Source organism: Sciurus carolinensis, chromosome 9 (assembly GCF_902686445.1).
Source record: "Sciurus carolinensis chromosome 9, mSciCar1.2, whole genome shotgun sequence".
Lineage (NCBI taxonomy): Eukaryota > Metazoa > Chordata > Mammalia > Rodentia > Sciuridae > Sciurus > Sciurus carolinensis.
Window position 1 is genome coordinate 14,764,095 of NC_062221.1, and position 22,195 is coordinate 14,786,289.

At 35.4% G+C, this 22,195-nt stretch overlaps 1 protein-coding gene and 1 non-coding gene across 2 annotated transcripts in view; one reads left to right on the forward strand and one right to left on the reverse strand.

Moving 5' to 3' along the window:
• The window catches only part of Xrn1 (5'-3' exoribonuclease 1), a 125,321-nt gene that overhangs the window by 63,869 nt on the left and 39,257 nt on the right, over window positions 1-22,195 (forward strand). Inside the window, exons 28-33 of the mRNA XM_047563438.1 lie at window positions 3,293-3,349; window positions 3,454-3,586; window positions 10,247-10,316; window positions 12,125-12,332; window positions 13,823-13,918; window positions 17,239-17,347. Coding sequence (XP_047419394.1) covers window positions 3,293-3,349; window positions 3,454-3,586; window positions 10,247-10,316; window positions 12,125-12,332; window positions 13,823-13,918; window positions 17,239-17,347 — 673 coding nt within the window. The remainder of the gene's footprint in view (window positions 1-3,292; window positions 3,350-3,453; window positions 3,587-10,246; window positions 10,317-12,124; window positions 12,333-13,822; window positions 13,919-17,238; window positions 17,348-22,195) is intronic.
• Trnaa-ugc (transfer RNA alanine (anticodon UGC)) lies at window positions 6,504-6,576 on the reverse strand. The gene has a single exon. It is a non-coding gene; the product is annotated as a tRNA-Ala (tRNA).

Sequence of the window (22,195 nt, forward strand, 5' to 3'; positions counted from 1 at the left end):
AGGCTGGATTTGAACTCGAATCCTCCTGCCTTAGCCTTCCGAGCCACTGGGATTACAAGTATGCACCACTGTGCTTGGCTGTTGCCAGTTTTAAGAGTTAATATTTTATGATTATAGTCATGATAGAAAGTTTGTGATTGAGAAATAATTAATCTTCATTTCTTTCTTTCCTGATAACTACATTCTTTAAAGGTACAATTCAAATGTTTATAGAACATAAAAATCTATTTAACTTTTATAAAATTACTACTGTACTTTTGAGCAGTGCACAGTCGCACATGCCTATACCAGTGGCTGGTAAGGCTGAGGCAGGAGGATTTCAGCAACTTAAGGCTACAAGTAACTTAATGAGACCCTGTCTTTTAAAAGCAGGGGATGGATGGCCTGGAAATATGGCTTGATGGTTAAGCACCCCTGAGTTCAAAATAAATAAATAAATAAATGTGCTTTTGAGCTAGGCAGGCTGATACATGCCAGTAATCCCAGTGACTTGGTAGGATCACAAGTTCAAGTTCATGTCTGACTATTTAGGAAAACCCTAAAAAATACAATGAACTGCATAGGTGATAGAGACCCCTGGGTTCAATCCCCAGTGCCAAAAATAAGCAAATAAATAAAAACAAAATGCACTTTTGTCACTCACTCGTTCAGTTATCAGGAATTTTTGCAATCCTACTTTCTCTCTCTCTCCTTTCTTATATTTTACTTTTTTCAAAGCAACAAACTTCTGTAGTAGACTTACGTATTTTATCTACTTTAGTCTTCTATCATGGTACAATAGAAAATGGATTGATTTTACTGCTTTTTTAAAACATCTTATTTTTCACAAATTAGCCTATTTTATTAAAATGATTGCTTTGCTAGCATGGCACTCACTTTTTTGAACTAATAGTAGAGTTAAGACCTGTACTCATGCTATCTCCAGTGCTCTCAATTTGAATTCCTCTTTTAATATTTATAAATTTTTATTTATTCATCCATGGTAGAACCCTTGTACATCATGCAGGAAGTCCTGGGTCCAAGCCCCAATTCATGAGAAAAAAAAAAGGTTAACCTTTTTCATGCCTCTATTTCCTCATTGGTAAATGGGAATGAAAGAGTACCTACCTCATAAGATCATCACAAAGGGCAACTGAGTTAATACATGTAAATTCCTTTTAATAATACCTACCTACTATTAATGCCTAATAATCATTATCTACTATTGTAATTATTATTCTTATTATTGCTTGAATTTTCTTTGATTACAGTCTAGAAAATCACCATTAAATGGCTCTTTTTCTTTTGGGGGAAAATTATAAGGCCCTAAGAGTTTAAAGGGGTTTGGGGTAGGTGCTGGAGCAAACCCAAGGCCTCATGAGTTTAGGTAGGTGCTCCACAACTAAGTTGTACCTTCTGAATGAAGTTTGAGAATCACGTTCCCTGATCAGAGCTATGGTATAATAATGCTTAGGACTATAGTAGAGTCTTTGGGTTTTTTTTTTCCAGTGTAGTATTCCAGGTGTGTAATATTTTTTTAGTTCCTTTAAATCTCTTGTGATACTCCTCTTACTTCAGTCTCTTAATCCATCTATCCTGCTGTGGGCTGAAAACATAGAAACCTTATCAACATGACCTTCACTATTTACCATATTAAAATGGCATTGTATCCCCATATTGCCTATTTCTCTTCCCTGCTCCTTATTTTTTTTTTTTAAATGCTTTTTGCCGTCAGCCCTCAAACATATTATGGACAGGGCCAGTGGCACATGCCTGTAATCCCAGTGATTTGGGAGGCTGATGCAGGAGGATTGCAAGTTTGAGGCCAATTTAGCAAGTTGGACAATTTAGCAACACCCTATCCCAAGATAAAATTAAAAGGCAGAACTCTAATGGGCTTAACATTCCCAGTGGAGCTGAACATCCCCAGCCCCTATTTTGTTTCTGTCTTAACTAAACAGTTCACCGCTTTATTCCTAGCACTTTGATCAATCAATACATAGCACATAAATGTAACTTAACAAATATTTATTGACAGAATAGATAAAATTTCTCATAATAAAAGAAAATAGATACTGTTTAAAGACTTGAGCACTTACATTATGTAAATGCATGAACTCCGTAGTTCACGGGTGCTTCTTGAGGACTGTTTGATGTCCTCTTGTCCTTATTTGCAAAAGCAACATTCTAAATATAAATGTAAACATAGAACTGCTGCCATTTTTCAAATTAGGTTAGTACTTACTGTTTTAAAAACCTAGTATTTTATGGAATGCAGTGGATAGAAATTATTCCCACTGTTTTATTAGCTAGAACAGGTAATATTATTGCCCTCCTACAGATGGAAGGAAGCTAATGCTTAAAGCGTAGTTCACAGGACAAGCAAGTAAAAAGGACAGGAAAAAACTCTTCTTCCAGCATTCTGTAGATATTCCAAAGTTTCAAACATCAAATTTCATAATACATCCAAAAGGCAAACATTTTGTCAAATTAATTAAGCTTACTTTTTATAAACACCACAAAACCCATGGTGTTCTCACAGATAATACTTTATACCTTTCTTTCTTGGATAAAAATCTTTACTGGCATTCCCTATAATTCTTTTTAGAGAAGAAAAAAGTCATTTGAATAAGACAGCACTTATATAAAGTTCAAAATAATCTAATCTTTTGTGTTAGAAGTAAGTTTTCTTTGGGGAAGGCTAGTAAATAGAAGGGGGCTGGAGAGGGTTTCTTGTGCTTAAGTAAAGGTGTTTGTTTCTCGGATTGGGTGTCGATACACACAGATGTACTTAAAAAATTCATCTGAGTGCAGGCCATATAGCCCACCTAGTAGAGTGCCTGCCTCTCATGCTGGAGGCCCGGCTTCGAATCCCCAGCACTGTGGGATTGTGGAAATAACAAACAAATGAAAAATTCATCTGGCTATGTACTTATAACTTTGCATTTTTCTATGTTCTACTTTAAAAATTTTTTAAAATAATAATGTAGGCTTATAAGTATTTTTTAAATGTTTATTTTATTCCCCCTGCAGAACTTTGGATATTCTTTTTTTAATATATATATTTTTTGGTTGTCAATGAATCTTTTATTTATTTATATGTAGTGCTGATGGTCGAACCCAGGGCCTCACACATGCCAAGCAAGCACTCTACCACTGAGCCACAACCCCTGGATAGTCTTAAAATTAATCATTTCGTTTGGCTTTATAAGCTCTTTTGTTTTTTATTTTTGGCTCTATAAACTTCAGAAATGTTGAAGTAGTGAATACTGCTTTTATATTTTACATATAAAGATTTTTCTTCTTTCCTCAGCAAAGAAAGAATAATAAGAAGGTACGAGTGACAGTGAAGCCTCATTTGCTGTACAGAGTAAGTTCCTATCAAAGAATTTAAAGCAGTTGCTTTTACTCTGAAAATGTTTTCAATATATTAGAAAAACTTTTAGTGAGAATTAATGACTCTCTTCTTTTCAGCCTTTAGAACAACAACATGGAGTCATTCCTGATCGGGATGCAGAATTTCGTCTCTTTGACCGTGTTGTTAACGTGAGAGAGAACTTTTCAGTTCCAGTTGGCCTTCGGGGCACCATCATAGGAATCAAAGGGGGTAAGTCTCAATACTTGATGTGTCTTCAGCTACACTTACATAGTAAAGCACAAATTTGTGTGTTTTTCATATCTATGCAGAAAAAAAACTATATAACAAGAAAAAACTAAATCCTTTTATTGCTATAGCTTTTTGGAAATTTTTTTTCTTTCTACATTGTATTTGTCAGAAAATTCTTTTTTGTCTGTTTAATCATCTGAGACGTAGTTAAAATGGGGAAGTTGAGATGGAGCTGTCAAAAATTTGGTAGTTTTTATTTATCACACTAAAATAATATAAGATCTTTGAGGATAAACATATGCTTTTATGAAACTAAGAGAAAATTTTCACAGCTTCTCCTTAAACTTTTTTTTTTGTTACCGGGAATTGAACCCAGAGGTCCTTAACCACTGAGCCACATCTCCAGCCCTTTTTAATATTTTATTTAGAGACAGGGTCTCGCTAAGTTTCTGAGGCTGGCTTTGAACTTGAAATCCTCCTATTGTAGCCTCCCGAGCCACTGGGATTACAGGCCTATGCCACTGAGCCCAGCCTTTAAACTTTTGTCTAATCTCGCTCAGAGCTTTACTTTAATTTCCATTGTTATATCTAGGATTCTATGAAGAAATAAACAAACATGACATTTATTTACATTTGAAGACTTGAGAAAATTAAATTTGTATATTAATTTAAATGTTGTGAATATAACTAAATTATATAAAACAGAACTATCAATCTAGATGTTGAACAGTAATGTGCATGAAGTTAGCACTACTGTACTGTGCACTTTAAAATGGCTAAGATGGTAAATTTTATGTGTTTTTATATTTTTTTGTTTTATTTTGGTGCTAGATATTGAACCCAGGACATTTTGCCTGCTGAGTACTTGCTCTACCACTGAACTACATCCCTAGCCCCTGTGTTGTATTTTTACCAAAATTTATAAAGGAAATGTGGGAGATGGTACACATTCATAATCCCAGTGACTTAGGAGACTGAGGCAAAAGGTTCACAAGTTTGAGGCCAACCTGAGTAATTTTGTGAGACCCCCATCTCAAAGTAAAAAATACAAGAACTGGAAATGTAACTCAGGGTAATGTGCCTCTGGGTTCAATACCAAGTACTGGAAAAAAAAAAAGAAAGAAAAACAAAGGAAGAGGAGAGTGAAAAAGGAGGACAGACACATCTAAGTTTCTAAATGTATCCCAAAGAGATCCCTGAAGTGAGCAACTTTATGGCACAGATTCCAAAAACAGCCCCAACATGAAGCATCAAATCAGGTGCCCAGGAACCTGGGGACTCTGCAGCACTCCATGCCCCAGGTGTTGGCTCATATCTGCTATTATTCTCCCTCCCCCCCACACCATTTTACAACCCAAATTGTCAGTCTGTGAACATCCCAGCCAGCTATTGGTCCACTTGTCAGCCTGTGAACATTCTCATCAGTCATTGGTCTGTTATTAGCCTGCAAACTACTTAAGAATATCTCCCCCGCCATTTTCTCTCTCTCTCTCTCTCCTCCTCGCTTTCATACTCTCTCCTCCTGGCTTTCACGCTCTCTCCTCCTGGCTTTCACTCTCTCTCTTTTCCTCTCATTTTCTCTCTCTCACCCTGCAGGGAGACACTCTGCCTGTTAATAAGATCTCTTGCGTGAGTTCCCATGTCCAAAGTGGTTTCTAGGTGCTTTGACCAGGCACTCAACCTCCTGGTCTCACCATCCCAAAAGGAAGAACAGGCAGGCTGCAGGCAAATTTAGTATCAACAATGTGCCAGGTACTTAACCTTCATAATCACCTGAGAAATGGATATTATTTCTTTACCTGAGAGATTAAATAATTTGCCCGTATTTACATAGATAAGTAGAAGAGCTGGAATTTGAACTCTTTCCCCTGATTCCTACCTTACTTTCATTTGTTTTTGTTTGTTTGTTTGTTTGTTTTGGTTTTGATTTTTGGCAGTGCTGGGGATCAAACCCAGGGCCTCATGCTTGTAAGGCAAGCACTCTACCAATTGAGCTATCTCCCCAGCCCCCTCTACCTTACTTTAAGCAGTGGTTCTCTGCATTTTCCATCTGCAGGTCCTTTTTGAATCTTCTCTGCCCACTACCTCTAAAAGAGACTTTTTTTTTATTTTTTATTTTTTCCTTTTTTTATTTTTTATTGTTTTATTTTTTATTTCTTGGATGTATTTTCACCTACAGGAGTATTATGAAGCAAATGCCTTCTATCTGCTGTTCAGATATTAAGTTTATTAATATTAATAATATTAATATTAACAATATCAATTATATATTAATTATAATATATAATTGTGAATATAATTATAATTATTAATATGATATTGATGATTATAATTAATATTAATAATATTAATATTAATTTAGCTTTAATTAGTTGTCCTGATAAGACCTCAGAACTCAGAGAGTAAAAGTTTTCTTTCTTCTGCCAACTCCTCTCAATAATAGCAGCCTCTTGGGATTTTGTCTTGAGAAGGATTTTTTTATTATTATTTTTTAGTTGTTGATGGACCTTTTATTTTCTTTGTGTGTAGTGCTGAGAATCGAACCCAGTACCTCTCACATGCTAGGTAAACGCTCTACCACTAAGCCACAACCCAGCCCTTCAAAAGGATTTTAAGGCTGCATCTGTGCTGAGTAGAGAAGGGCTGGCATTAATTAAGCCTGTCTGCTGTGCACATGGCATGGTGAGGGGGATATTTTTCATTTCTACCTCAGCTGAATGTCAACAATCCTCTCATCTATAATCTTCTCAGGAAGTAGCCCTCTCTCAAACAGGAAGGGGAACCTAAAGGTGTGTCTTAAGACTTAGCCTTCAGAGGAGAAAACTTCTGCCCTATTCAGTCTTAGTTTCTTGAGTTTGAATTTTAGGTAACAGTACCATGTTGAAAGATACAGAGAGATGAACTCTTTTATTTTTTTCGGTGGTACTGGGAATTGAACCCAGGACCTTTTGCATGCAAGGCAAGCACTCTACCAACTGAGCTATATCCCCAGCCCCAGGTAGATGAACTCTCACCACCTGGTTTCAACTGGGCAGTGAAGCACCAGGTTGGGAGACAGTACTCATGAGAGGTTAGTTAGTATCATATATTGCATAATCATTTTTTTCCACATTTTTGGTGCATTATAATTGTATATAATGATGGGATTTGTTACTACATATTCATACATGCACACAATATAACAATAGAATTTGGTCAGTATCACTCCCCAGGACTTCCCCACTCTCCCCTTCTCCTACCTCTTAGTCCCTTTCCTCTGCTGATCTCCTTTGATTTTCATGATCTCCACCTCCTCCCTACCTTTCTTTTCTTTTCTCCTCTCTAGCCTCCACATATAAGAAAAAATATACAACCCTTTACTTTCTGAATTTGACTTATTTTACTTGATATAATGGTCTCAAGTTCCATCCATTTTCCTGCAAATGACTTAATTTCATTTTTCTTTATGGCTAAATAAAACTTCATTGTGTATACATACCACATTTTCTTTATCCATTCATCCATTGATGAACACTTAGACTGATTCCATAGTTTGGCTAGTATGAATTGTGCTGTTATAAATATGGGCATGCGTGTATCACTGTAGTATGATTATTTTAATTCTTTAGGATAAATACCAAGGAGTAGTATAGCTGAGTCATATGGTGGCAGATATTGTATAGTCTTCTCCACAGATATAAAACTTGTCGAATGAAGATTGGCTGACTGATTGATTGATTTTAAGGAATTGGCTAATTTAACTATGAAGACTGGCAACTCCAAAATTTCAGGCCATACCAGCAGGCTGGAAATTCTAGCAAGAGTTGATCTTGCAGTCTTGAGTCTGGAGGCAGAATTTCTTCCTTCTTGAGATCCCAAATCTTTTCTCTTTTGGCTTTCAACTACTGAGATGAGACCCACATGGATTATGAAGGGTAATCTGCTTTGCTCAAAGTTTACTAACTTAAATATGTCACAGCTTAAAAGTAGTTTTGTGGCAACTCTGCAAGTGTTTAACCAAACAGTTGAACACCACAGCCTAACCAGGTTCAGAGGTAAAAATCAACCAATATGAGTATCTTAGCAAGTGGCTCCCAAAGTGTAGTACCTTCTAGTGAACATGGGATGACTTTAAGTAAAATAGGGACAATTCATTAAATAACATTGATCAGTGATTCTTTTATATTATATTTTCATCCTAATTATTTTCAGAAGAAAGACTCCATTTGATATGAGCCCTGACACCTCTCTAATGCTTATTTATAACAAAGAAAAGCAGGATCCGAATTCAACAAGAAATTAATTACATTGTTTTCATGTTTTTTTTTTCTTTTTGTTGGCACTAAGAATTGAACCTAAGGCCTCACACATGTAATAGGCAGGCACTTTAATACTGAGCTACATTCTTAGCCCTTTTTGTTTTTCTTCTGTTCTGTTTTGAGACAGGGTCTCACTAAGTTGCCAAGGTTGACCTTGAACTTTTGATCCTCCTGTGCTAACCACCCCAGAAGCTAAAATTACAGGTGTGCTTATCATCCTGTTTTGTAGAAATCAACAAGCTGATTTTTAAAACTTAGATAGGAACCAAAGACTAGATTTGCAAAACCAATTTGAAAATTGCAAAATGTGTGAAGCTTGAATAATGGAAAACAGTGTAGATTGGCATAAAAACAGACTTTGTGTGGATTAGTGGAATAGAATTAGACTTCAGAAACAGACCTATATATTTATGGTCAATTTTTTTTTAATGAAGGTGCCAAGGTAGCTGAATGGAAAAGGGATAATCTCTTCAGCAAATGACACTGGAATAATTAGACCACTGTAGCAAAAAATGAAATAACAAACCCTTACCTCACACCTTCTACAGAAATTAGTTTAAAATGAATCAGGGACTTAAATGTAAGAGGTAAAATTATAAAAACATCTAGGAAAAATATTAATAACCTAGAATTTGTTAAAGATACCTTAAGTAGCATATAGAATCTAAGCCTGACATAAAAAAGAAAATATTGATCATTTGGATTTCATGAAAATAAAAGATGTTTTCTCTTCAAAGACACTGCTACAAACCAGACATGGTAGCACAGTCCTGTAATCCCAGCAACTCAGGAGACAGAGGCAGGAAGATCACAAACTCAAGGCCTGCCTGAGCAACTTTGCAATAACTTTTCTCAAAATTAAAAGGGCTGGGGAATGTAACTTGGTAGTAGAGCACTTTCCTACCATGCACAAAGATCTAGGTTCAATCCCCAGTACCAAAAACAACAATGACAAAAAGACTTTATTACAGAAATGAAAAGACAACCACATACAAAAAAAATTAGCAAGCCATGCATCCAACAAAAGACTTGTATTTAGAATATATGATTTTTACAACTGAGTGCTGAACAACTTAGTATTTTAAAGAAAATAGCCAAACAGTTATTTTATCACAGAAGATATATGGCAGAAACATAAAAAGATGTTCAACACCATTACTTATTAAGACATGTAAATTAAATCCACAAGAAGAGCTGGGGATAGAGCTTAGTGGTAGAGTACTTGCCTGCCATACGCAAGGCCCTGGGTTCAACCCCCAGACACCAGTACAAAAAAAAAAAAAAATTTAAAGAGTTACCATATCAAATGTTAGTTTAAAAAAAAAAAACAAAAAACCTGTTAGCAGTATTATGGAGCAACTAGAACTTGCCTGCATTGCCAGTGGGGATGTAAAATGATACAACCACTTTGGAAAGTAGGTTCTTAAAAAAACTGTTAAACATGCATCTACCATAAAACCCAGCTATTCCATAGCTGTTCCATTTCTAGAGGCCTACACAAGGAAATGAAGGCTTAAACACAAACAAGGTCTTGTTCATGAATCTTTGAAACCGCTTTTTGTATAATGGCCAGAAAACTAGAAACAATTCAGATGCCTATCAACAAGTGAGTAGATAAATTGTTAGATTCTGTGCAATGAAATATTTCTCAAACAATAAAAAAGAAAACTACTGTTACATGCAGTAAGAATGACACTCAAAATAATTTTGCTGAAAGAGCCAGACAAAATAGGAATACATACTCTATGATTATTTTATTCATTTAAAAATTTAGAAATACAAACTAATCTATGGTGACAACAGACTTTTAGTGGTTTCCTGGGGAGGGAGGTGTAAATTACAAAAGGAAACAAGAAACTTTTGTAGTGATTATTTGTGATGGCTTCATAATTAATTCCTTATGGTAAAACTCATATTAATATTATTTAAATATGGGCAATTTATCCTATGTTACTTATACCTCAGTAAAACTGTTAGGGAAAAAAAAAAGTAACCAGATAAGAATATGTTATCTGTAATAGCATGCATATGTTTTAAAACTTGGAAAGCAATACTACATCTTAACATGTGTACATAAGAAATGCCTTTAGCTCAGTGGTAGAACACTTGCCTAGCATGCCCAAGGCTCTGGTTTCAATACCCAGCACTGCAAAAAAGAAAAAGTATAAGATTCATAACTGTCAAATTGAAGATAGTGGTAACCTAGTTGGGAATTGGGGTACAGTGGTCTTCTCAGGCATTGTATTGTTATATCATTCTTTGTATCCAGAATATTTTATATGAATTTTAAAAATAACTTCTGAGTACTGTAAAACTTATCTGATTTTTCATCATATGAATTTTAGTCTCTCTCTTTCAACAGCTAATAGAGAAGCTGATGTACTGTTTGAAGTATTATTTGATGAAGAATTTCCTGGAGGCTTAACAATAAGGTTTGTATTTCCACATAATAGTTTCATTTTGTGACTATGTCCATGTGACCTCTGATTTGCATAGTTTAGTTCAGAGTGTATGTAGTGTACCATACTTACTACTAGGGATATAACAGTGAATAAGACAGACATGGACATGCTTTCTGCCCTTACAGAGTTTGAATTTTAGTGTGAGATAATTAAGCAACTAATTACAGTGTTAATTTTCTAATTAAAATGTAACAAGAGTGTGGAAGGAGAAATGAGTAGTAGTTAACTGGGAGAAGAAGGAATAGTGAAGAGTGCTCAGAAAGACAAAAAAAAGAGCACATACAACAAAGGACATTTGTGGTTAATAACTTGAGAAATAGTTAAATGCAGTAACTTATAAGTCTTTTAGTAGAGTTGTGGTCCAGATAGGAGTGGTTTGAGGAATTAATGGCAGGTGTAGTGGAGACAGGAAATGGAGGTAACCCTTGAGAAACCTGACTAAGGAAAGGACCAAGATGGCTAAACTAGCAGCTTTAAGGAACTAGGCTTGAATTATTTTTGAGTTAACATGAGTAAGACTTGAATTCATTTTGAGATCATTCTAACTCAAAGTTTAAAGTTATGGGAAAGATCATGATTGTGTAGAAGCACCATAGTGTATTAGAAAGTATGTGCGCTCTCTCACTTAAACTAACCTTGGGTAAGTTAGTGAAAAACATCTGACCATCAGTATCCTATTTTACTAGGTTTGTAAGGATAAAATAAATTCCTTTAGTTTTCCTTTTGCCCTTCTAAAATCAGCTAGAAGACTAAAGTGAATCTAGCTCAGTTTCCTCTTCTATTTTGGTTAATGGGTATTTAAAATTTTTAGATTATTGTTGCTTAGCCTCCTGGCAATCACAATCTTCATTCCTCATACTAAGTGGTCCCCTTCAAGATGCTATTATTATTGTTTTGAAACTCAAATATGGGCTGGGTTTATAATTCACGGTAGAGCACTTAACTAGCAGGCTCTAGGCCCTGCATTTGATCCCCAGAACCACAAAAAAGAAAAAGAAACCTGAGTATACTTGTTGCCCAAAGACCTTCCTTCCTATACTCTTTAAATGCAGCAACAGAATCTGGATCCCTTATTTGATTTTATTTTTCATAAAAATGTCTGATTACAAGTCATTTTAACCAACTAACCTTTGAAAATAGTTTTAGTTCATTTTTATGTTTTTATACCCCAGTGTCTTTTTTCCCTCTCCTAGTTAAGGGCAGTGGATTTCTTGACTGATAGAGGCTATATAAAAGATTAACTGCCTATAGAATACTCGTTTTCATAATACAGAATCTTTTTTTTTATATTTTTTTCAGATCTTTATTTTCATTCATTTATTTATGTGGTGCTGAGAATTGAACCCAATGCCTCACACATGCTAGGCAAGCACTCTACCACTGAGCCACAACCCCAGCCCCAGAATCTTAGTAGTTCTCATAAAAATAAGTTTTTTATAGCAGCCTTGCAGTTAAGAAGATTTCTTATAAAAGAACTATGTACTTTTGCTGGGTATGATGGCACACACCTGTAATCCCAGTGACTCAGAGACTGAGGCAGGAGGTTCACAAGTTCAAACCCAGCCTCGGCAACCTAGTAAGACCCTGTCTCGATTTTTTTTATTTTTAAATGTAAAAACAATTGAACCCCTGGGTTTAATCCTCAGGACCGAAAAAACAAAAAACTAATGCTTATTACTTCTGATGATAGATTGTCTACCCCAGAATTATTTGATTCTTCTCCCTAAGCATATTTAGTGTTGTTTCCTTTCGATCGTGATACACTATTTTCCTTTTAGGTGCTCACCTGGTAGGGGTTATCGACTGCCAACAAGTGCCTTGGTGAACCTTTCTCATGGGAGTCGCTCTGAAACAGGGAATCAGAAGTTGACAGCCATTGTGAAACCACAGCCAGCCGCCAATTACTGTAGCTCAAATCCATCAGTTTCCTCCTCGCATTTGGGAGGCCTCACCCATTCTCCTCAGTCCCTTTTTGTTCCTACTCAAGTAAGTCTGGCAGTGTGGAATTTGTCTCCTTCCTCCCAGAATCACCATTCATGGCAGACTTTCTAAATGGGAATTTAATTTGACTTAGTTTTCTTTTTTATTTAAAAAGTATGTTTCAAATCAATTCCAAAGTTGTTTTAAGATAGTGGCCTAGTAAAGAATGCTGCTGCCCAGCTCCTTCGAAGGCTAAGTCAGGAGGATCACAAGTTCAGGGCCCTCTGGGCAATTTATTGAAACTGTCTCAAGATTTAAAAATTTTTAAGAAGGGCTGGAGATGTAACTCAGTGGGAGAACACTTGCTTAGGAAGCAAGGGGTCCCTGGGTTTAATCCCTATATCACACACAAAAAAAAAAAAGGAAGAAGAAGAAAAGAAAGCATTCTGCTGCTATTAAATTAGTTCTGTTAAAAATAAAATACTTTGAACTGGGATTGTAGCTCAGTGGTAGAACACTTGCCTAGCATGTGTGAGGCATTAGGTTCAGCATATATTTTACAAAATTACATTAATTGAAAGAATGAACTTGAGAATGTCAGTTTTTTATATTTACTTTTCAAATTATCATTTAAATTTTTTCTTACATAATCCAAATGTCCTCTGCTACCTGCTCTGAATGATAGAAATTGGAAAGTCCAAAGGGAGGTCACATTTGTCAAAAGCAGCTTATAAGTTCCCACCATATAATCCATGGATGATTTTCTTTACTTAATCTTTCTGGACACAAAAACTGAGTTATCTTTTCTGAAACATTGAACTGTATTTAATTCATGGCTCCAATTCTTAGACTTAACCACACTTTTTTAAAACCAAAAAGTACATGTATATTGTAGACCAACTGAAAAACACATAATTAGATGATAACAAAGAAAGTGCAAGCAAAAATCTCTCGTAGCATAAGTAACTGCTGTTAAATTTTAAAGCAAGTTTTTTCAGACTCTTAATCTGCATTAAATCAATTTACCATAATAGCTAATTTTTAAATTTACCAATATTACTTTTGTATAAAATGGAGATTTTTAAAACAAAATCTTTAGATGTCAGTATAAATGAGATTATATACTAGTATGTTAGAAGAGAAAAAAAAATCTGTTAGAGGATATGATTGATATTGATTGAGTGTATATATATTTTTTTTGTGTGGGGGGGGTAATGTTGGGGATTGAACTCAGGGCCTTGTGCTTGACATGCAAGCTCTCTACCAACTGAGCTATATCCCTGGCCCAAGTATAATCTCTTATAGTGTTTGTTGTGCTTTATTTTCTCACTAAACCCATTCAAAACATTTGCATATTTAAAATGACCAATTTCATTCCAGCAGAATGCTTTCATAACTACTGAGCTGAGCTCTAGGGAAAAAAAAAAAATCAAGGATTTCAAATAATGCGAGGAAATACCCCACCTATCACTAAATAATTTTAATAAGTAATTTCATTTTTCATATGAACCTTGGTCCTGTTTAATTTTCTTAAGAAATTGTTTGTGCTTCACTAGGCACCTACTAAAGATGATGATGAATTTTGCAACATTTGGCAGTCCTTACAAGGATCTGGAAAAATTCAACAGTTCCAGCCAACTATACGAGAGAAGGTTAGTATTCTTTGTTTGTTGAACAATTCATTTTTAAAACTTTTTTTTAGATGTTGATAAACCTTTATTTTTATTCATTTATTTATATGCAGTGCTGAGAATCGAACCCAGTGCCTCACACATGCCAGTCAAACACTCTACCACTGAGCCAGAACCCCAGCCCGAACAATTCATTTTTTTTTAAAGTCACTAATCTGAGTGCTGTACTTTATTTTTTTTTTAACTTTTTTTTTTGTAAACAAATGGGGCACAACTTGTTTCTCTGTTTGTACATGAAGTAGAGGCATACCATTTGTGTAATCATACATTTACATAGGGTAATGGTATTTGATTCATTCTGTTATTTTTTTCCTCCCCCCCACCAAACAGTTCATTTTTAAAAAAGGATTTATTTTTCTTTTACCTTTGCAATACTTAAAAATTTCTCCTGAAATCTTCTAAAATAGAAAATGACAGTTTTGATTATGAATTTTGGTAATTCTTTTCAGACATATAAAATTTTTGAACCTGTAAGTGAGAGTACATTTTTCTTATAAATCAGTTTTGGATTTTTTTTAAAGCTACTTAAAAATTCACAGTAGCTATATTTTAAATTCAATGAAGGGTTTAATGGCATTAACTTATATTTCTCCACTTGAATATATAATCTTATGCTAGAAGTTGGTTTTCTTAAATATGAATGAGCAAATTTATATTCCTTTATAAAGAAGAGGAAAGAGGGCTGAGAGTGTAGCTCAGTGATAGAGCTTACCTAACATTCATAAGGCCCTGGGTTCACTTCGCAGCACTGTAAAACAAAAGAGCAAAGAAATGGTGCTAGAAGAATAGTCTCAAAGAAATTAAGAGGGAAAAGTGTTAATTTCTGCTAATTACAATCCTAACTTCTCAGTTTGGGTCAAAAAAGAATGTTCTTTCAGTCTATAAACCAGTAGTGCCTCATCTATTTCAATGTCCTGTAGTAATGGTGGCATTATCAGAGCTGGAGAGTAATGGTAAAACAGGCATAAAAAGTGAGGGTGGGATTCAGGGTTTTGCTCAGAGGTAGAGCATTTACCTGACACCTGGAGGCCCAGGGTTTTATCGTAAAGCCACATATGTACACACACAAGCCAGGCACAGTGATGCATGCCTTTAATCCCAACAACTCAGGAGGCTGAGGCAGGAGGATCACAAGTTTGAGGCCAGCCTCAGCAAGTTAATGAAACCCTGTCTCAAAAGAAAAAGGGTTGGGAATGTAACTCAGTGGTGAACTGCCCTTGGGTTTAATTCCATACTGGAAAAAAAAAAAAAAAAAAGGTGAAAACTGACAATTGACCATAGAGCTTAGCACATGAAGGTCATTGGGAACCTCAAGGAGCAGTTTCAGTAATTTGATGAGAATTAAAGACTGGAATGTGTTTAAGAAAGAAGAGGAATGAGCTGGGGTTGTAGCTCAGTGGTAGAGGGCTTGCCTAGCATTGTGAGGCACTGAGTTTGATCCTCAGCACCATGTAAGTAAATAAATACATAAATACATACACAAACAAACAAGATAAAGGTATGTGTCCACCTACAACTTAGAGAAGGGGAGGCACACACCTATAATCCCAGCACCCAGGATAGACTGGGGCAGGAGAATCACCAGTTTGAAGCCAGTATGGACAACTTATGGAAAGCTATCTCAAAATAAAAAAATGAAAAGGGCTGAGGATATAACTCAGTGGTAGAGCACCCCTGGATTCTATCCCCAGTACTGGGGTAAGGGGATCAAAAAAAAAAAAAAAAAAAACAAGGGTGGGGAGAAGAGGAAGGCGTAGGCAGCAATTATAGTCAGTTCTTTGAAGATGTTTTGTTCTAAAGGGAAATGTTAGCAAGGTGGGCCTTGTGGTTCATACCTACGGGTCCTAGCTACTGCCAGCTACTCTGGAGGCTGTCAGGAGACTGACCTAGGCCAGGAAGGAGTTCAGGGCCAGTCTGAGCAACACAGCAAGACTTGCTCTTCAAATGAATGAGTGGATGGATGAATGGATAGAAACATTACCCTGAGACCCTTCTGGTCTTTATCTATCTGTACAACTACTTTGTTTTTTGTTTTTTCTAGGACTGGGAATTGAATCCAGTGGTGCTATGCCACTGAACTCCATCCCCAGCCCTTTTTATTTTAAGATTTCTAGACAGGATCTCACTGAGTTCCCGAGGCTGTCCTCAAACTTGGAATCCTTTTGCCTCAGCCTCCCAAATCACTGAGATTACAGGTGTGGGCCTCCATTCCTGGCTTTTTTCAAAATTCTTTTGTGTGTGTGTGTGTGTGTGTGTGTGTGTGTGTGTGGTGCTAGGGATCGAACCCAGGGCCTTAGTACTTGCAAGGCAAGCACTCTATCAACTGAGCTATCTCCCCAGCCCTCAAAATTCTTTTTAACTTGTGCTCTTCCAACCTTTCACTAGGAACTATTCCCCTGAATTCAGCAACAGTTTTTTTTCCCCTTTTGCCTTATTGTTCAACCAATCACTTTGACTCTTAACTCTCTGCTAAGAATTATTAATCTTATATCTTGACTTCAAATGTATTGTAAGTTGAGGATATTAGTTAATTAATATTCCCTCTTGTGTTCCTTCCCCTAATATCTGATTTTCATTAATATTCATATTGTCAAATAGAAAACATCACTATCAAATAAGATTTACTATAAATCTGTAATACTTAAGACAATTTATAAGAGCCCAACGTAGTGATACCCATTTATAATCCCAGCAACTTGGGAGACTGAGACAGAAGGATCACAAGTTCCAGGCCAGCCTCAACAACTTAGCAAGTACCCAAGCACAGGTCCTTGTACTACCTTGCTCTTGCTCAGAGCTATTTCTTCTATAACTCCTGTTCACTCCCTGCCCCCGTCCTATCCCAGAAGTAGGATTATCTTGAAGCACATCTAGAAAGGCGGATACTTCTGTCGTAAAGAAACATTTATGTAAAGTTTAATATTTTCTTTAGTTTCTGTGTTTACATTAAAGCAAAATTAGATTTAAGTCTTTCTATTAAAAATATTACTTTTGAAAAAAAGGAAAATAGCACTTTTGGAAAATGATTGTTTTCTGTTTATCCTGCTATCATACAAATGCCTGGAGAAATGTCTGGAATGATGATCATAATGTTAATTATTTTTATTTCTGGGGGTAAATTTTGGATTTTTTTAAAATTAGGTTTATTTTTCTGTATTACTTTTTCCCTAAGGAACTATATAATTTTTTTAAAATAATACAGTAATTATTAATTAAAAGTTGAGGAAAAATAATTATATTAAGATTTAATTTAACTAATTTATAAGAATTTTAACTTGCAGGGTGCAGTTCTACCTCAAGAAATAAGTCAAGTAACTCAACAGCATAAAGCTGGCTTTAATGACAACAGTATTAAATACCAACAAAGAAAACATGACCCTCACAGAAAATGTAAGTTTTAAGTTAGAAAGGTTTACTTGTGTATTATCTGCTTCCTTTTTCAAAAAATAAACAGCTTTGAGATATACTTCACATATCGTAAAACAAATTCATCCTTTTAAAGTATACAGTCAGTGTTTTGTTTTGTTTTCAATGTTTTTACAAAGTTGTGCAATCAACACCACTATCTAAATTTAGAACACTTTTGTCACCCCAAAAAGAAAATCTCACCCATAGCAGTCACTCTTCCAGACCCTAACAACCAGTAATTTATATTCTATGGACTTACATATACTGTATATTTCACATAACTAGAATCAGAAGCTGGATGTGGTGGCGCACACCGGTAATCCCAGCTACTTGGGAGGCTGAAGCAGAAGGATTTCAAACTTGAGGTCAACCTCAGCAACTTAGTGAGGCCCTAAACAACTTAGCAAAACCCTGTCTCAAAGTAAAAAATAAAATAAAAAAGTATGGGGATGTATCTCAGTGGCTAAGCACCCCTAAATTCAATCCCTAGTACAAAAAAAAAAAAAAAATCAAATCAGAAAATATCTCTGTTTGTGACTGGCTTATTTCACTTGGCATGATGTTTTTAAGGCCCATTCATGTGATAGCATGTATTTGTAAGTACTTCATTCCTCTTATGACTGAATAATTCTACCATGTGAATACCACTTTGTTTTACCATTCATCTGTTGATGGACATTCAGAGATATAATGAATAATGATTCTATGAATATCTGTGTACACTTTTTTTTTTTTTGAGAACATATATTTGCAATTCTCTTGAATACATTCTTCTAATACTGAGTCATATGGTAACTTTATGTTTAACTTCTTGTGGTACTACCAAACTTTTTTCCAAAGTTGCTATGCCATTTACATCTGCCATCAATATGTAAGTGTCCAGCCTGATCACAACACTTGTTATTGTCCATTTGTTTGATGATAACCATCCTGGTAGGTGTGAAGTAGGATCTCCTTGAATTCTCATTTACAATTCATTAATAACTAATAATATTGAGCATATATTCATGTGCTTATTAAGTAACTGTCATATCTTCTTTGGCGATATCTGTTCAAATCCTTGGTTAATTTCTCAATTGGATTATTTATTTATTAAATGTATTTATATTCTGTGATGCTGGGGATCAAACTCACAACTTCATGAATGCTAAGCAAGCACTCTACTACTGAGCTATATCCCCAGCCCTTTAAACACCTTTTTTTTTTTTTTGCCTTCCTTCCTTTCTTTTTTTCATACCTTTTTTTCTTTTCTTTTCTTTGTAGTAATGGGGTAGAACACAGGGTCTCACATGTGCTAAGCACTGAACCTAAACGCTCAGCCCTCAAGTGGTATTCTTTATCTACTGAGATGATCTCTCCTTTATTCAACTTATATGGTGTGTTCCATTGATTATATTGCTTATGTTGAACCAACTTTGCATTCCCCGGATAAATCCTGCTAGACCATAGTGTAAATCCTTTTTATGTGCTGGAAGATTGATTTGCTTGTGTTTTTTAAGATTTTTTACATCTATATATTCATAAATGGTGTTATCTATAATTTTATTTTCTTGGGTGGCTTTGATTTTGTTATCAAGGTAGAGCTGAGCGCATAGAATGAGTTGAGAAGAGACCTTCCTTATATATTTTTTGGAAGAGTTTGAGAAGGATTAGTATTACTTTAAATGTTTGTTAGAATTCATCTGGACCTGGACTTAGTAATACCCTTTCTCAAAATCACATTTTAAGAAAGGACTCGGGATGTGGCTCACTGGTAAGACTGGCTTCAGTTCCAGTACTGCAATTAATCTAGTAAATAAATAAGTAAATGTCTTGATTGGCTTTATTTGCATTGTAGAATTGAGCAACACCTCATTGCAGACAGTAAGTGTTCCTATGGCTTCTGCAAAAGAAGTTGGTTTTATAGATAAGAATAGGCTAAAGAAAGTAGAAACAGAGTAAAAATTAGGTTGATCATTTTAAGATAATTTCCTTACGAGGTAGACAGGGAGACAAAACAATGGAAAAAGAACTGGGTAACATCAGGGAACTTTGTTCTCATGCCTAATTGAAATCAGCCTATTGGGAAAATTTGGTTGTTATTTCTCCTGAGTTCTCAGAAGGCAAAGTAACAACTCAACTTTGGTTTGACTTTTAGTGGAAGTGATTCCATTTTGATTTTTAGTCCGATCTTTTAGGATCTAGTACAGGATCTTGGTCCAAAACAATGGCCTTCTATAATTTTTACTTAACATTCCTTAATACCTTGAACCAGTAAGTCTCCCAGTCTTTACTGAGGGATTTCTTCGTATTTGGTAGGTCATAATTTCAGTTCTTAGCCAAGGTAGTTGACAACTGTGCTGTAGCTTTCATTTCCTAATTGGACAGAGCTTCAGCCATAGATGAGAGCTTAGATTTTTCCTGAATATTCACAAAGCCCTGGACATATGCATGTTTCTAGAATCCTAGTAATATTACAAACCACTATGTACATCTCAGTCTCCAGCTTTTCCTTTTAAGCTTTTTTGGTTAATTAATTTTTTGAACACCTGTATCTGCCATCTCGGAAAGCTGCAAAATTAATCAATTATCTATACATGTTTTTAAATATGACCTCAAGTGAAAAGATTTCCACACTGGTTGGACTCCAAATCAGGCCAAAAACCTTGTAAGTTGGTCATCCAAGGTACTAAAAGATAGGTCAAGTAACAACTCATTGGAAATAGTGCTTTGAAAGAGTATCAGTTTCATTTTGATTGCTCTAGTAGATGGCCAGGCTATTATAGGTTTTTACCACAAATACTGGTTGTTATTTCTTCAAGGCCGCATGGACCTGGAAAGTGGGAACTGGGACTAGAGCAAGTTAAAACACCAAAAGCTGCTTGTTCTTAGTGAGATGCAGTCTTTTTCCTTGAATTAACTCCTCATATTACTACAAGACTTTGATTAACAGCTATAGTTCTGACAATTTAGATTCTGATAATTTATGCCCATTGCCTTGTTGCTTTATGGAAGAGAGAAACTTTGGCGATCCTTACTCTGACATTTTTGCTGATTTCTCCTCATTAACTGCTGCAAGATAAATCTTATTTAGAGTGATCCTGTCACCTTTTGTTTATAAAAACTTGTCTATTAAGTTACTCCAAACTATATTATTAAATTTTTGTTTAAAACATATACAAATATTTTATTGTTAATATTCTAACATAATTTGTATACTCTTTTTATTCCTTCAGTTCTCCACTGCATTTTAGACACACATAAGAATCTTCACCTCACAGTTATTTTTTTCTCTTCTAATACAGATATTCCTAAATTGCAGCAAATTATTTTTTGTCAAAATATGCATTATAGAGCTGGGGGTGTGGCTCAGTGATAACGTGCTTGCCTAGCGTGCACCACAGTGCTAGATCAGGGCTGGGATTGTGGCTCGGTGGTGGAGCACTGCCTGGCATACGCAAGGCCCTGGGCTCCATACTCAGCACTGTATATAAATAAATTAATAAAAGATCCATTGATAACTAAAAAAAGGTTTTTTAAAAAAGTTCTAGATTCAATTCCCAATGCCACAAAAACATACATAAATAAATTTCAACACATGCATAAGGCCCTGGGATTGATCCCCATCTCCACAAAAATTAGTGCCAAGGTATGGCCCATTTGTTATTTATTTATTAGCTATTTACTACTGAGCTATTGTATGCAAGTCACTATTCTAGGTGCTCTGGACAGATGAGTAAACAAAATGACAAATTTTCTGACTTTAATGGAGTTTAAATTCTAAGGTGGAGATCAATATGTTAGTAGCATGTAACAGTAAATTCCATAATCAGAAGTAACCATAAATACTAAGATGAAAAATAAAGCAGATTAAGGCTAGAGTGATCAAGGTGCTCTTTTAATTAGAATTTTCAGGAAAGGCCTTTCTGAAAATAAAGTTCTAACATAGACCCAAATAAAGGGAGGGGGATGGAGACAGGAGCTAGACAAAGCTGGCTGAAGAACTTTCCAGCAGAGGAAAGAACAAGTACAGAGCATGGTGTTTGATGTATTTATGTATTATGGACATTATCTTTTAAAATATTTTTCTAATAAGTTGTTTTCAAAAAATTTTTGTGACTTTAAACTGTGATTCAGTTTGATAACTGCTAGACATTTTTGTAACCATATCTGTATGTTACTTTTGTTTCTTTTACTTTTTTTTATTATTTTATTTTGAGATAGACTGACCTTACACTTCTGATTCTCCTGCCTCAACCACCCATGTAGCAGAGAAGACAGGGGTGTGCCACTGTGCCCAGCTGCTTTTACTTTTCAAGTTATAAATAAATGTCTCTATAAATCTGATAAATACTGTATAACTTAAAATTTGGGGTTTTCTTTTGTTTTTGTTTTTGTTTTTGTTTTGAGATGGTGTGTTGCTTTGACGCCCAGGCTATTCTCAACTCCTGGGTTTAAGTGATCTTCCCTCCACAACCTTTTGAGTTCTGAGACTGTGAGCATGTTCCACCATAACTCGCTAAAGATTTTATATTTAATTCAAATTCACTGTGATTTTTCTTCAACCTATTGTTTTATGGTAACTATTTGAGCTGTTTTGCGGTTGCAGTTAGTTTTATTATTTGTGTATTTCAGCAAAGGTTAGTGTTGATATACATCAGCTCACCTGTTCTTTCTGTTCTTATGAGATTTTTTTCCTTTCCTTCCTGTCATCCTATTTCCTTTACTCTCCTTCCTACCCTTCTGTCCCTCCCACCCTCCTTTCCCTGCTTTACCCTTGCTTCACTCCCCCTTTCCCTCCCTGCTTCTTGGCTCCATCTCTCCTTCCTCCTTGTTTCCCCTTCCTTCCCT